Source organism: Microplitis demolitor, chromosome 1 (assembly GCF_026212275.2).
Source record: "Microplitis demolitor isolate Queensland-Clemson2020A chromosome 1, iyMicDemo2.1a, whole genome shotgun sequence".
In the NCBI taxonomy this organism is placed as follows: domain Eukaryota; kingdom Metazoa; phylum Arthropoda; class Insecta; order Hymenoptera; family Braconidae; genus Microplitis; species Microplitis demolitor.
In genome coordinates, this window is record NC_068545.1 from 23,593,003 (window position 1) to 23,610,010 (window position 17,008).

General features: G+C 30.3%; 1 protein-coding gene across 13 annotated transcripts in view; it reads left to right on the forward strand.

Moving 5' to 3' along the window:
* LOC103580028 (cAMP-specific 3',5'-cyclic phosphodiesterase) overlaps nt 1–17,008 on the forward strand; it is a 52,973-nt gene that overhangs the window by 21,255 nt on the left and 14,710 nt on the right. For 4 of the 13 annotated variants that reach the window (XM_008561623.3, XM_008561624.3, XM_008561625.3 and 1 more), the window contains exons 1-2: nt 2,819–2,974; nt 10,731–11,738. The exons of 7 other annotated variants lie outside the window; for them this stretch is intronic. In XM_008561623.3, coding sequence (XP_008559845.1) covers nt 10,804–11,738 — 935 coding nt within the window. In that variant the 5' untranslated portion in view covers nt 2,819–2,974; nt 10,731–10,803. Of the gene's footprint in view, nt 1–2,818; nt 2,975–10,730; nt 11,739–14,953; nt 15,387–17,008 lie in introns of those variants that run through there. 2 more of the 13 variants (XM_008561627.3, XM_008561633.3) reach the window with 2 other exon arrangements.

Sequence of the window (17,008 nt, forward strand, 5' to 3'; positions counted from 1 at the left end):
CAAAAATAATATTCATTGATATTTCTGAGAGGAAGCGTAAAATTTTAACGAAATTTTATTTTCGATTTTACGCAAGTGAGAATTTCCAAGTGCTTGTGGATAAATATATGGAGTTACTGATACCGATATCAATTTTTGGAAACGATAAAAAATTTAAGTTTGATTGGAAAGATGGAAAAGTTGAGTTTGGCGGAAGTCGCGAGACGCAAAGACCGAAGACGCCGTAGGGGGTGGACAGTTGTCGTAGGTCACGAAATTCGGTAAGTAGTTTAAATTTTGGCGGTAGAGTTTATTTGAATTAGTGGTGATTGGTGATTGATGATAGAGGATCATGTGAACCGGTGGGCATTAAGATTAAGATTAATTGATAAACACAAGGGGTTGACAAGAGGATAGATGGTCGGTAGAACAGAGACGGTGGTTTATCGGCTTGCAAAGACCGTGTGCTAGTGACAAGTGTCGCCATCGTTAAAAGAACTTGCAAGCCAATTAATGATACCTGTGTCTGTTTCATATGATGTCATGTGTATGTATGATACACATTGCATTGTATTCGATGGAAAACAATATTCATGTTGACATATTGATATATTTATGATTTTCCCGGGAATCTGCTCGGACGATCGGGTAGGGGAGAGCGGGAAAAATAACTCACTGTTTTTTAATAAATTTTTTCTTTTTTTTTTTTTTTTTTTTTTTTTTTTTTTTTTTTTTTGTAAATTTTATGTGTAGTCCAAAGAAGTATGAGGTCATCTTTTTCAGGCTGAAAATTTGAGAATTTTGATATAAAATTTTTTTCTGCTAAAATTAAAAATAGAAAAAAATAAACTTTCGATTAAAATTTAAAAAATATTTGAGTCATAGCTGACAGTTACAGAATTTTCTTTTCAAAATTTAATAAAAAAAAAATTTTTAGTTAAAATTTCGAAATCGTACGGTTCTGTGACCGACTCATCTGATATTTTTCTTTGAAACTGTAAATAAAAATTTAATTTATTGGAAATTGGTGAGTTATTTTACCCCACTCTCCGATATAAATAATTCAATATTTATGTATGAATAAATTTAAATGAAAGCACTTTGTGGAAAAGTTTAATAACTTTAGCTTTGTGATAAATAATTATTTGCTAATTGGCAACTTGTTATTGTTTTGCTTTATGATTTATTTAAATCTTTGTGTAGACTAGTCTTTGAAATATTAAAAATGATAAAGAATTGTTTGTGAGTCACGATTCCCGTGGAACACGAGTGACTCAATTATATATTTTTTTTATGACAGCAGAAAATAACTTTGCTTTGATGCTTTCTTGGGAAATTATTCGATTGCTATAATAATCTAGTGTATAATTGTTTGAATAGGATGAAAAATTTAATTGCCGCTAATTTTAGTGTAGCATGTAATTAAACTGTTGGCATAGATGATGATGAGAAGTCTTTTGTTCAATTGAAAAGTAATCGAGTTTTTTTTTTATAAGTAATTAAACTTTTGTTTGAGGGCGAATGACAATTAGCGAAAAATTTTTATGTCTCATTGTACAAAAAATTATTTTTAGATTGATCTCCTAACTAATACACGGTCTTGTATTTAATTAGCAGTGAATTCATTTTATACATTGTCATCTTTGGGAATATTAAACATTTAAAAAAATAATATTGCTCGGAAAGAAAAAAAAATTTTATAAGCCGGGTCCCGAATTTCTATAAATTTCCCATAGAATTTCTTAGACGGCATTTTCATGAAAACCCTGGCTCCGATCATATATTTTTCCTCTTTGGGGTATCAGACAAGTCTTTAGAAAATTTTTTTTCAAATTCGCTTCAAGAAAGTGTGCAATATATTTTATTACTGAAAAAAAATTCAATCCACTCACTTAAAAAAAAAAATTCTTTTTCCAAGAACTTGTTAAATTTTATTACCGAGTTTAATGTACCGAAGTAAAGTCAGTTAAAAAAATTTTCTAAAAAACTATAAAAAGTTTTATCAATTGAATTATTAAAAATTTTTCCCTACAAATTACATACACATTTTATTACATTTAATTTAATTTAACTGACTTGAAATAAAATTAAAAATTTCCACCCAAATTACCATTGAAAAAAAATTTAATTAAATTCAAACCGAAATTTTCTGAGTCCGTCCACTCAGCTGGAAAACCTTTTCTACTAAAAAAAAAAAATACAATAATAATATAAAGTATATATTTATCATCAAGTAGATAATCTCCAAAATTACCCATCTCAGATAAAAGAAATCGTGATACATCCTGATATATTTTTGTAGTAAAAGAATTTTATGATAAATATCAAAGCACGTAAGATATCATAAGGATATTTAGATTTTTTGAATAAGCGGATTTATCAATCCTGTACATGGTCTTCTGATATGATAGGATTGGATTGGATAGGACAGGATAAAATGGTTGAGAATGGGAAAGGATGACGGTGACGGTGATGGTGCGCGAGCACGATGCAGCGAATTCACCCGGGAGTGAAAAGGAACCAGACAAGGAAGAGAAACCGGAAGAGAAAGAGAAAGAGGAAGGAGTAGAAGCAAAAGCAGAAGCACCAGCATCAGCATCAGCATTAGCAGCAGCAGCAGCGCGGGCTGCGCCCTGTAGTGACACGACGTGGTGGTTACCAGTAGAAGAGACATAGACGTAGTCATAGATATCAAACTCGAGTGTGTAGAGTGTGTTGTATGTAGTGAATACAGCGGAGGTTGCCGAGGTTGGGGTAGAGGTAGAGGAACGCGAGCGCTGGCCTCTGCTCGGGCTCGGTCCTTGCTCAGTATTACTACGTGTTTCATGTAATACGGATGTCCCCGAACTTCCTACTCCTACCTGAGCACCTCACGCACTCATTATCGCGGATTAAACTCTACTCCATGTGCGAAAACTTGTTAAATTTAAAAGTGTCGCTAAAATGGGTTATTTTTAAATTTGCCGCCGTTTTTTATTATTTTTAAAAACTTGAGGTAATTATTGTGCTGATTAAATTTATGTTTTAAGTGATAAAGTTACTTAATTAAGTGATTACTCAAGCATTTGAAATAAAAAAATTTTCCATTTTTAAATTTAAATTTAAATTATGAAATTTTTATTAGAATGGAAATTTTAATGTTGAATTGACATTAAGATTTTTTTAAAAATAAAATAGTGAAAATTTTCTATAATTACGTCAGCAATTTGAATGAAATTGAAATAAGTGAATTATTAATTGAGTATGTGAGTAATTGGGTATCTTTAAAAATACAATTATCGCTATTGAATAAATTCAACGAGCAGTTTCTGAAAAAACTTATTACTTTTTTTTGACCTGACCCTTTATTTAAATGACGGACAGACGGACACTAGAGTTGATAGAGTAGAACAGATGGGCTAAAAGCTCAGTGTAATAAATTAAAGTACCGAGTTTTAATCGGTTTCGGTTTTCGAGGCCGATCTGTTATTTTAATCGAAAATACACTGTTCACTCGGAAAATACACATATATATGTATATATACATGTACACACACATTTTACCGCGCAAATTGAAGAAGACCCGCAGATGACGTACATCTTATTAGCAATGCAAAAATAACAATACCGTTTTATGTATAATTTAATACATATGTGTTGATTATTTAGACACAATATCTGCTGGACCGTAAATTCAAATTCATAAGGAAAATAAATGTCGTAATTTGAATTTTATTAACCTTTAGTCGACCCTTTTCAATGAGTATTCAAATTGCCGTTTAATAATCCACTAATATCAAAAGTTATTTATAAAAATGAAAATTTTATTAAAAAGAAATAGATTGACTTGATCTCGGATGATTAATGACCTGTGCGAAAGTTTTGATGTGTCGGTAAAAAAAAAAATAATAATAAAATTGGGATAAAAAACACGCAGAATCTCAAGATTAATATTGACAAATGTTTAAATTATTCATGTTTTCCAACTGTCGTGATAATAAGTATTTATATTTATTAGACTTTCAGGAGGCATTTATTATCCCCAGTTACGTAAGAGTTAATAAAAATTTGAGTAAACGAAATAAAATAAGTTGTAAGTCAAGGATTTAAGTCTGGGAGTAGTAAAAAAAAGTTTGGAGATCTTGAGAACTGGCACGTCGGCTAGATCAATATTAGGAAAAATAAAAAGCTTTATTAACTAGAGCCATAAACTTTTACCCACTCAGCATATGCCGGGTTGTAAAAAACAACGCTGGCAATTGAACACTCATACAAATCATGTCACAGAATATATGATGGTACCCAATTTCTTAGTCAATACATTCTTACATAAAGAATTTCCTTGTAACAATAAACGGATGGCATTTGGCTGATTTCCAATAATATGAGAAAGCCCTCAAAATATAACGGTTATGTTCAGTCAGATAATACCTTTTAGATATATTACCTTATAACTGAAAACCTCATTAATCTGAATACACACCCACTATATAAATTACTGTCATTTTCCAATGAAATTTTTTTCTTTTACAGAAAAAAATTATTTCTGGGCGCAAGTAATATTTTGCATCATAAATTGGAAACAAAATTTTTAACAGTCAATAAAAAAAAAAATTTTAATTACAACCCTTAATTACAAGTTTTAAAAGGTCACTAATAAATCTGTAATAGAAATAACTATTTTTCCAGCTGGAATTTCAGATAATTACAACACTTTGAAAAAAGCTGTTATTGAGTGAACCGATAACTTGAAAAACTTCATGCATGAAAACAAAACCACAGGAAAAAGTTTTAAATTTTCTATTTCAGCTGAAATTGAATTTAAATTCCCGCGGTTGAAATAACATTTTTTCTTCTCGTTAATTCAAAATTTTTTTTACAATGTAAAGAGTATATATAACAGATAAAACCAAAATAAATATTTATAGACAGTAAAAATGACAATGAAGGAAACAAAACCATTTTTTCCGGGTTTTTATGTAAAACTCTAAAGAATTATGATCGGGCTATTAAAAATCTAATGAAAGGTATTCTGAATTTTTTCAATGCGCACTGAATGATTTTGAATAGCGCGGCAAAAAATTCAGCAAAATGACAGTATCTTATATTTATACCGAGCAACGTGCTCTAAATATCTCAATAATTCTTCAACCAGATGGATAAACAGAGTAATCGAACAAGTGTTTTCCTGACATTATTTTTCAAGCTCATCGTCTACGTCAATCCAAATATATCTACTCAACCATCTATACTAACATACATAAGTTAAATTGTCTCTCGAAATTAATATACAGAACAATACTTGGCATATTTTATTACAAATACAAGTTTCTTGACTGAAACAATAAACCGTGAACGTGAACATGAACGCGAACGCAATTGTTGTAACATATTTTGAGTAGTTAACAACTAACGAGCTTACATTTGTTACACATGACCTGCGTCGCATTACATTATAGTTTAAATACTTGTACTGACAAAACATGCAGCCCAACTATGTAATATTAAAACATACATGTATATATGACGATAGCTACGTCAGTGAAAACGATCAATAGAACTAAACGTGTGAGTTGGCAATTCTCTGTTGTTAGTTATAGTGTAGCTTTTGGCTAGTTCTGGTCCAATTGTACCAGTCTATGCTACTTGCGTGCCCTATTAATATGTGTTCATTATATCCTTCTATACATATATTTGTAGGCATTGCGGCAGACTGAAAAAACTAACTTTTTGAAAACAATATTTTCTTAATTAGTTAATTAACAAAAATTATCGCTTCAATAATTTACTGTTTAATTTGACGGGTAATTTTCTGAAAATAAGAAAATTCAAATTTATTAACAGTATTTATAAAAAGCAGATCAGCATATCTGGGACTGGGTGAGATTTTCTTGGTAGAAAAATTTCAAAAAAGCCCCAGGTGGTGAAAACCAGATTGAAAATTAGCTCGGCTGTAAAATGGCCGATAGTTGGGCTTCAAGAACCTAAAAGAGGCCTATTTTTGAAAAATAATAAAATTTCTTTGTGTTTCCGGTCAATTTTCGACTGTTTTCCATGAAATTCTACTGTTTCAGCAAAATTTCAACCAAAAGGTCTCTTTGAATAAAATTCTATGGTTTCAGCGCGATTTCAGCCAAATTTAGTCTTTCGGCCAAATATTTATACCCGGGTTTTTTGAATAAGGAAATAATTTTTAATGAAATCATCAAAATTTTGCATTGAAAATATATTGAACTGAAAATTTCGATCAGCATAAATTCTTACAAGAAAAAAATAACAATTTTTCTAAAAGTTATTGTTTTTTCTCAGTGTAATGGCTGTATGTTGGTCAAAGAAAGGAATCGATTATAAAGCATGCCAAGATCACCAAACGCATTTTAATACTAAAACTACCACTTAAAACTTACGACCTACTTAACTCCCGCATTCGCTATTTTATGCGATTTCATTGATCATGCTTTTATTTATTATTATTGTTATTATTTTTTTTATCATTATATCATAATATTGCGTTGTATCGTTTGAAATCGCGGACGTGATATATAACTACGACCGCATTTGTCTATAAAAAAGCTTTCATTTTATCTGGTTAAATTTATCAAACGAAATCACATCGGATTTGTCTGGATCATGTTATTGAATTTATTATCATTATTATAAATAATTTGCTCAATCTGATGACAACCCAATATTAATTTCATTTAATTAATAAACGTTAAATATCATAAATAATAACCTTTTAATTAATGTAGATTTATTATTTGGTTGTACGACTCTCTGGTGTTTGGTTTTATTGCCTCTTCATTCGATGACAGCATTTCGAAACAAATGGTGGCTCTTTAATTAGCTATTTATTTAAATTTAAAATTCACTCGGTGATAACGCTGTCTCTGGATGATAAAATAAAAATAAAAACGATGATAGAGAAAAATAAATGCTTTCATCATGTATACTAATTAATGCATTCAACTTGAGCACTGCGAAGCACGAGATTGTTGGGAAAATAACTAAACAACATCCCTGCTTCAGGCTGTATTTTATAGCAACACTATGATGAAAACTGTCAGCAACAACTACACCTAGTTAACATTATAAATATACATATATATTTGTATATATAAATGAACAGTAAATTGGAAAATTTATCGATTTGGGAAATTCGGTGAAATCACAAGACTTTACTTACATTTTTTTTTTTTCAATGAATTTAATAAAATTATTTCCAAAATTTTCTGGCGAAGTCCTATAAAATGGAAAATTTTAATTTTAACTTAAAAAAAACTCGGTTAGTAGACGTAAATTTTTCAGAGAATTCAGTTTGTAAAAAAGTTGAAGCAAGTTCTTGAACCAGAAAACGTATATTTATGTTCGGATAACAAGTTTGTTGTATGAAATTTATGATAACTTTAAAATACTCTTGACGTTTAGTTTCTACTTCTTGTATATATAGACCTGTCTTTACATACATCTTGCTATTTTACAGATAAGAGATATTAGTTATCCCCGCGGAAGGCTAAAAATAAATATGCTCATTAAAAAAGTTATATTTCGAACTCTGAAAGGGCGCGCGACAAACAAATTTAATTATCAAACTAAACTTGAATTTCGATAATATTCAAATTTAATATCAACTGTCAAATGAAATTAATTTCTGAAATTTATCATAAGTCGTAATTAATATAAACTTTTTAACTTTCAATTATGATTTCAATTATTTAATTACCGAAGTATCCCTTTTAGCTTTTATAGAAAATTTCTATTGAGTTACATCCATTATCAATTTAAAAGGGTTGAAATTTTTTCCGCGCACAATTTTAATGGAAACAAACTTTATAAATGTCCTTTGATATTTTTTACTTAAGCAAAAAAAGTGTTTTTATTAGTACACGGCACTTTCAGCTAAAAATATTTTTATTGCTATATTTATACTTCAGAACAACGTAAAATCCCAGAGGATTATATTTAAAACAATACATTCGACATGACATCCGAGACAAAGAAAACTACTTTATAAAATAATAAAACCTCGTATTAAAAATATTTAAAACTTGCAGAGAAGTTTATTCATAAAAAAAAAAAAGTTTAAATTTTCCCGGGTCTCAAAGGACAGTTTCAATATTTAACTCTTTTTATTGAGTTTAAATTCGAGTGAAGCCGCAACGGAAATGCCGCGGCCATCCGTCTTACCTGCTCGTAAACAAGGTTAATCTCATTCAGGATATTCCTTCAGCTGTCTCTCGGTTCAATAAAACCTCAACCTAGGCGACTGACAAAATTAAACTCTGCTCAAAAAAGTAAATAAATTAAACTCGATCTCATCTAATGCCATGCGCACATAAACATTATCCCGGTAGTTTTTAATTTTAAATCGAATTCCCAATGCCCAATTTGATTCTCTTTAATTAAGTATACTGTAAAAAATCGGTGTTATCCAATCGGTGTTAAAATGGTGTACATAAGGAGTAAATTAACTCTGATCGAAGTACGAGGGCGAGGTATAAATGTTTCAAAACAGTTATGGATAATAATAATAATTATCGTTAATTGAGACACAATCAATTTTATTGCCTGTAAAATGAGAAAAGTTACTTTTATTAAGCTGAACAAATTGTTGAAACTTTTGATCACATCCATTTAAAAATTTAGGAAAAGTATCACCATTTTTTGTGTTATATGATGTATTTCATACTCTCTAAATCTGAAACAGTGAAAACCACTAGAAGATAGTGTATATACACTATTTCACAGTTAAAAGTATACCACTTGGTATACTTGTAACTGCACTGTGAAAAATTTCTAACAAATTTTACTATGGGTGCATTGTAACACCGGACCATAAGAAAACTGGTACAAAATTTACAATTGTCCCATAGTAAACGGTATGCGCAGACGACACAATTAGGACCTATGCGCATTCGTTTACTATGGGACACTTGTAAATTTTGTACCAGTTTTCTTATGGTCCGGTGTAACAATGCACCCATAGTATAATTTAATGGGAATTTTTTACAGTGTGTGAAACAGTGAATAGTCATTGTTTTAGATTTAGAGAGTAAAGTGTAAATTTGATTCGAAAATAATTAATTAAGGACATTCTTTAATAATACTCTCCACTTTTTAAAAATATTCAGTAACTTTAAACTGTACACTGTGAAAATTTCCCATTAAATTTTACTATGGGTGCATTGTAACCCCGGACTATAAGAAAACTGGTACAAAATTTACAAGTGTCCCATAGTAAACGAATGCGCATAGGTCCCAATCGTTTCGTCTGCGCATACCGTTTACTATGGGACACTTGTAAATTTTGTAGCAGTTTTCTTATGGTCCAGTGTTACAATGCAACCATAGTAAAATTTAATGGGAAATTTTCACAGTGTATCTGTAGCTGTCATCAATTAGGAGTTATCAAAATTTTTTGGATAAATTTTAGCCTACAAATTTGAAAATTCAAATTATAAAATTGACATGATTTTACTGAAACTTATTTTCCAAATTTCCTTTAACTCCTAATTCATATCAATTGTAAGTAATTTTTTAAAAAATCTACACCCCTGCAAAATTACTACTAAATTGTCTTTTTTTCAAACAAAGTTTTAATTATTTTTTAATCGATAAAATTTTGATACGCTTATGACAATTGAAAGTCATTGTTTGAGAATAGCCTTCATTGATAATTTTATTTTTCTCACTGATCTAGTTTGCAAAAAGACTTTAATCATAAAAATCTCTTTTCCATTTAACACAACATTAAATTAACATGAAATAGTATAAAATATTCTTCGAATTCCCCATAAATTGTAAAACTACTTTCTTTGACCCCGGGAAAAATTTAACCGTCCAGTTTAAATTAAACCCCAGTTCGCGAGGACACCGATTTCGTTGACAGTCTATCAGAACGACAATGTCGGCCTCGTACTCTTAATTTCGCCAGCAGTTTATACTCACATAGCATTTAAAGTTACGTGGAAAGCTGACCTTTGTCAAACTGCCCCTATTTGAGCGACCTACATCCCGATCGAAGTCGTTAACATAAAAGCTTAAATAAAATAATGAATATCGGGGTTTTTAATACGATAAATTTATATACATATATATTCGAGAGTACATTCTCCACAACGCAATTATAATTTATTTGCTCAAGTATAATTACTGATTACTAAACAATTAAAGATAGCAAACAACAACCAGCTATATATATATTATCCATAGATAAGATAAATGGATTTCAAATATATATGTATAAGAATGTATGTATCCGCGAGGTATATATATATAAATATACAAATAAATTGTCGTGTCTCGTGGCACGAGGCCATTATCAACATCTCAGTGACAGTTCTAAACTTGGATTCGCATGTAGGCTCACACTATTGGATTTTATTCTTACATTGTACTATAAGTTGACGTAAAACCAAAATCTCATATTGTTAATTTTAAAATTTCGCTCTTTGTATTTTTTACAGTGACAAGTTAATAATTTTTAAAATAAATAAAATTGCTTTATAAATATCAAATCTATATTTAGAGCAGAGTTTGTTATCATACTTATTATTTAAAAGTACAAATGAGATTATAAATAAGCCTTTGAGTATATTTTCATTACAAAGTCATTACTCCTTTGAGAGCTCGCTCTATTTTGCATACAAATTAAATTTTTTTTTTTTTTTTTTTTTTTTTATAAATTAATTGAAAATTTTACGAATTCAAATGCTTGAGTAAAACTTTTTCGTGGGTTAAAAAAAAAAGTAAAGACGATAATTTATTTTCAGAAATAAATAATGTGGTGATTGTGATTTGTGTGATGTATTGATTGTAACGAGTCCTTTTAAAGCTGAATCAACAATGGAAGATGATAAATCGGCTAAAAATGACAAGCAAGAGTTGACAAAGTTTAAAATGGAGAGCAGCAGCATTTCGGAGGAACTCGAAGATGAAGACCAGACGACGGTAGCGAGCATTCGGGTTACGTCATCGCTGCCAAGTCGTGAGAGCAGCTTGGACACCGGGTCCTCAAAGGTATCCAGCAGGATGTCAAGGATTTTTTTGGTGTCCAAAAGCAGCCCCCAGTCCAGCTCGAGTCAAGAAGACTACGAACCGGAAACGAAATGTTTGCCGGGTAATATGCTGCTGGGTATTAACGGAATCCATCATCAGTCAGCGAGGTCGATGGAAAGTTTGCGAAACTCGCGTAATTTTCTGAGCGCTGATGAGCGATACGAAGACTCGAGATCTTTGGAATCTCTTACTACTCACGTGGCAACATCGTCGAGCACTTCGGGCGGTTCGCTTGTCGGAACCTCAGCTACTCATCACCATCAGAAGACGAGCCACCATCACTACCGCAGCTTCATTAGCTGTTCTTCAACCTCATCTTCATCCTCTATCGCCGGCGGGCTCGCTGGGAAACGGAGGCTCGGTAGCACAGTCGAATCACGCAGCAGCGAAAATCTCATGAGACGTGAAGAGAGTCTCAATGCTGAAGTCAGACGTGGGTTGTATGCAAGCACCGCGCTCGAGAGAAAGACACCGAGACTTCATTTGAGTCTTCCTCACGATGACGTCGATGGGAATTCTGGAGGAGGTCCACCGGGAGTATTTTCATTAACGAGTCCTGGCGGTAGCGACAGGAAAATTCACATCCTCAGCCCACATTCGCCTCTACCTGCTGGAGAGTTTTTCCATCAGTACACTGTACAGAGTTTGAAAACGAGACGCGCTAAAGCTCACGTACTACCGAGGTTGGTCTTGCCCCGAAGTGAATCTGAGGTCTTTTTACAGTGAGTAGATATTTTTTTTTAAATCCCCAAGTGTGGACCCGAGCGACTCCTTCTTCTGGCTTTTTCGGTCATCTGTAAGATCATGGTATCCTGGTGTTGTCCACGTCTCCAGTCATTATGTGTTTTTTTTTTTATTCTACAGGCCAATAATTAAATTTTAATTTGTGATTTTGACATTTTGATGCTTTGATTTTAAATTTTAAATATTTCGCCCGAAAATAGGCGGGATAATGAAAATTAAATATTTAAACGACGCAATTTCAGTCCTGAATATTTTGTTTGCTCATCAACGTCATTTTGAATTATTTGTCACAATTATTACGAATTATTAAACAATCAAACTTAACATTATGTCAAATTAGTTGAAATAATCGGATCAAGGTATCAAAATATTTAATGTGGCTTTTAAAATTTCGCTTTAGATACAAGTATTTTTATCATTGACATTAATAATTATTTAATAGATAATTTTAGATAAAAAATACGTCGAATGTTTGAATTCAAGGTCACAAATAACAAATTTCCTCAGATTTGCCGATTAAAACCCAAATAAATTTATCTTAATGCGGGATAGAAATACTTAACATCATTCTCACGAAAATACTTTTATAAAAGATAAATATTTAAGCGGCTTATATTTTTTATTTCAATCCCATTCCGGCATTAAAGAAATATCACAATGCCGCGAGCTAACTCTCAGACAGTTTAATTTTTTATTTGAAATAAAATCAACCTTTATAAGAGTGCCTCTCATTTTTATTACACCCCTTTAAATCAATAATGTAATTTCAATAATTTCACTCAATTTAAATTTCAAAATACTTAAAACTTTTCTTATTTTCATCGAAAATTTATGGACTTTTAAATTCATCCAATTGGAAAAAATTTCTCTATTCAGCCAATATTGAATTAATCTCGATAAATTTACCTCGAATTCGCTTCATATGCCCAGGAAATAATAATTTAGATCTATAGATCTTATACTCAGATCTCATTTTTTAAAATCATCAGCTGAAATAATTCAAAATTTTTATTATAAAAAATTTCGATGCCTATAAAAAATTAATTTTAGATCTGAGATCTAGATAAATAGAAAAAAAAGTTAGATCTTGATCTAATCAGATCTTATTGATCAAATTTTTCCCGGGTAAAAAAAAATTCCATTAGTCTTTAAATTTTCAAAAAAATTTTTACCTCAGATGAAAACTATTTTAGCGCGACTATTTTTAAAAAGTTTTGGCCATGTTCAAGAGCTTTAGAGTTGACTCAGTCAGTTTACCAGATCCTAGTCAAGATAGAAATTTGAAACACTTGTTCACATAACATTTGAATTGATTACGACACTCGGGAGTGAACTTGGCAACTTGGTAAATTTAAACCCGCGCTATTTACACAAAAACCGTCGCCTCGTCTATTCCACTTTGTATATATAATGTAATTGCTGAGTAATTGTTAACCAGTGAAATAAAAAAAGCCTTGCTAGAAAAATTTTCACTGAAAATTTTTTTCACGGATTTTTATTTCGAATTTATTTTCCAGGCGCAATCAATTTTGATTTGATTATACTGTTATCTAATATCTAAAATTACATGGATATATATGTCTATTCCATTTAAAGCCCATGTTCATACATTTCCATATCTATATATATGAATGTATTCAGTATTAAATGTATTTCGTGTTACACTAAATCTAATAATTCCAACGTATAATTTATAGACTCAGAATAGTTTACATATTCGACTCAATACACTAATCTGTGAATTAATATCTGCTAATTAGTGTGAAAGTGATCATCCAGTTGGTTATTTAGATCAAATTGAAACCATAATAGCCTTTGAAAGTAGATTACTAATTTAGATCTGTCGAATAATTCAAAAAAATTATGAATTTCAAAATTTCTTAAATGAAATTTTTTTATTGAAATTCTTTAAATAATTTCTACTATTGAAAATCTCAATTTCTAATCAAGAAAAATTTTGCCAAAAAATGTTAAAACTGAAAAATCAAAATTTAATTTAGTTCAGAAAATTTTTGGTCTAATTTTGAAATCGATAATTTCACTGTTTTCGAAAAAACTAAATTATTTTATCAAACGGAAGTAATAAATAAAAATTTGAAAATTTCATGAAAAAAATTAGGTTTTAAAATTTTGATTAATATGGATATGTGTAGATGAACATGTGGTTAGAAATAAAAACTCTATTTTTAGTATGCTTTGAAAAATAATAGAAAAAAAAATATAAAAACCAACCGCAGCTTCGCTTTGAAACTCTAAGATAGTATTTTTCAATTTCTAAACCCACATTACTCACTCGAGACTTCAACTTATGGAATATTTTTCTTCCTCTTGAATCCGCTCGACCAATAAGCTCTCGAAAATAATAAAAAAAATCTAACCTCTTCAGCCAGTGAAATTTTACGAGCGAAAATAAACGTAACTCGGTTGTTTACTTACTTTTCAACTCATAAATTATTTTAAAAAAATGAAAAAAATCAAGCATGCGTAGATGACGTAAGTCCGTTTCGATATTAATGAATTCTGTTTTATCTTTCGAGACCCGGTAGACTTTTCGAGGCTAATTCACCGTTTTAACTGCGGGAGGCAGCACTTAGTCACTCTTTCTCTCCCATTATATTTGTCTCATATATTTTTAATTTCTTAATTATTCTTTTCAATTACAAAGACTCAATACATCCCTTCTCCTCCACTTTGAATTTTCCCGCAAAAAAATCACTAATTTTTTCAAATTTAAAAAATTTCAAATTCATCTCAGTAACAATAATTTTAGCAAAACGATTTATTTAATTATCAACTATTAGATATCCCGAGTAAATATCAGATACCAAACCGAATAGAGATAACAAAGTGTTCAATAAATCTCAGCTATTTATGACCTCTCGAAAGTACTTATAAAATAAATCAACTCTTGTTAATTAAAGCTCATTAAAATTTTTTTTTTCCCTCCGCAATATCAATTAATTAGCGACTAAAATAAATCGGTAATTAAAACTGAAAGTTGCAATTAAAAGCAAATAAATGGAATTTATTTTTTATTTTTGTAAAAATATTTATTTATTCAATGAGTTTTAAATTTTAGCGATAAAAGTTTGACGTCTAGTTTAAAATAATAAAATTGTTTAGTTAATATGAGTCGAGAGTAGAGTTAACTAACTATAACACATAAGTGACTGCTGGTATCTCGTCAGTATCTCACTGGCACGCGAGTTTGCAAGTCGAATTATAAATTTAAAATTACAAATTAATATATGCGTATATTTTTTCATTTATTTTAAATAAATTGATAAATAGTTTCCAGTAAAAATTTAAAAAATTCATATGCATAAAAACAGAAATAAATAATTAATTTAAAAGTGTAAAATGGATTTCAGTGAAATTGCTAGTGATTAGATCGCATCGACGGACATATTTATTTAAGCATACATATATATATTTAAAATAAAATGATTAATAAAAATGAACGAGTATGCAGTTTTGATACCGTCAGCAGAAACCCCGCGATTTCCATTAAAATATTCCGCGGGCATGAAAATGGCACTTCCGCTGACCTCCTTGAGGAGACACAGCGGTTGCGTTTCGAGTTTGTCGAGGGCCAAGCCCCATCCTAGACTTCTCTATATTGTCCCGTAAGTTTTTACTCAAGTTCCCTGATAATCAGCCAATATTCTTTTAATTAACAACTAAGCAGCTCGTTGTCTCTGAGAACGAGTAACTCGAAGCTCAATTTAGCATCCATACTAACTGATAGTGATGACAAATTTAAAAAAAGATGATAGGGAGTCAATAAGGGGCTAGCATAGATAGATCATTGGATCTACAGGTCAATATTGATTGACAAAAAGACATCTGTAATTGAGAGGGCTTCATGTCACGCAGAAGCACGCCGTTGTCACGCCGGCATTGCTTTGTTATTACGTAAATACGATATATCTATACATGTACAATTATTTTTTTTTTATTATTCTTTCGTATCAATTACAGTTTTTTTTTACTTGGTCATTTTTTAAATTTATAAATTTTTTTACTCCGTAATATTTTGAAAAAAAAATTTTTTTTTAATTAAGTAGTAACTTAAAGTATCAAAAAAATAAAAATAAAGACTGTTGCTGTACGTAACAGTGTAGGCATTTAAAAACTGTGCAAATATAATAGTTTTAGTAGGTCATTAATAATAAGCTCTTATCGTAATTTAAAAACGGCAATGTAATTACAATACATCCATTTTCTAAGTTAATATTTGAGTTTATATTTATATTTGAGTAAAAAATTTTCCGCTATTGTACAAATAAGGATGGAAACAAGGTGGTTAGGATTTATGCATCGTATTAAATTTACAAATAAAATATCCAATTGATATAATGTACGTCGTACTAACAATTGAGTATACATCAGGTAGCGGGCAACAGGCTATTTAATCGATGAATACTAGTCGCACACTGACGCTGGAAATAATGATTTGCTGGTTACGTAACTCGGCAATCATCACATCGGACTTGACATAATATACTAATACAACCAGATATTTGTCTGCCGATTGCCGGAAGAACGCTAAGAATCACTCTTGCAGCGCAAATAAATCTGCAATATTTAAATAACAATAATTATTTTTAAAACATTATTTTCATTTGAATTTTTTTTATCATTCAAATTTACTAATTTCAATTTATAATCAGTTTTTTTTTTTTTTTTTTCAATAGACCATTACCATAATCTACGATCTTTATTAATTACTTTTTAAATATTCAAGTATCTGCGGGCGCGCAATTGCAATTTTGGGAGCAGAAAATATTATTTTACTAGATAAATTTTTTTATTAAAAAAAATCCGGAGTAAATATGGATTTTATTTGTCCAAATTTACTGTCATCTGAAATTACGGAGTTTTAAAAAAATTAACTCCGCATATGTAATCAATAGGGAGTTTTTTTCAGCAGAATAATTTCGGAGTGACGTAAATTTTATTTCAATCCCCATACACTTTACCCAGAGTTTAAATGTTAAAATAAAAATTTTTAGTTACTGAAGATGTCCCAATAAAGGGACAAAGCATCCAATGTATGGTCAAAATTAAATAATAATTTTTGAATTACTGTCCACTTAATTTTACAATTTCATTGAGTCGATTTGCACACAATTTTAAATTAATATATTAAAATAACCTTTCTCCAGAAAATTTAACTTCCGTCTGGAGTTTTAATCTTAAAATTGACCCCTCGATAAATTTCACTCCGAGATAAAATAAATTAGCT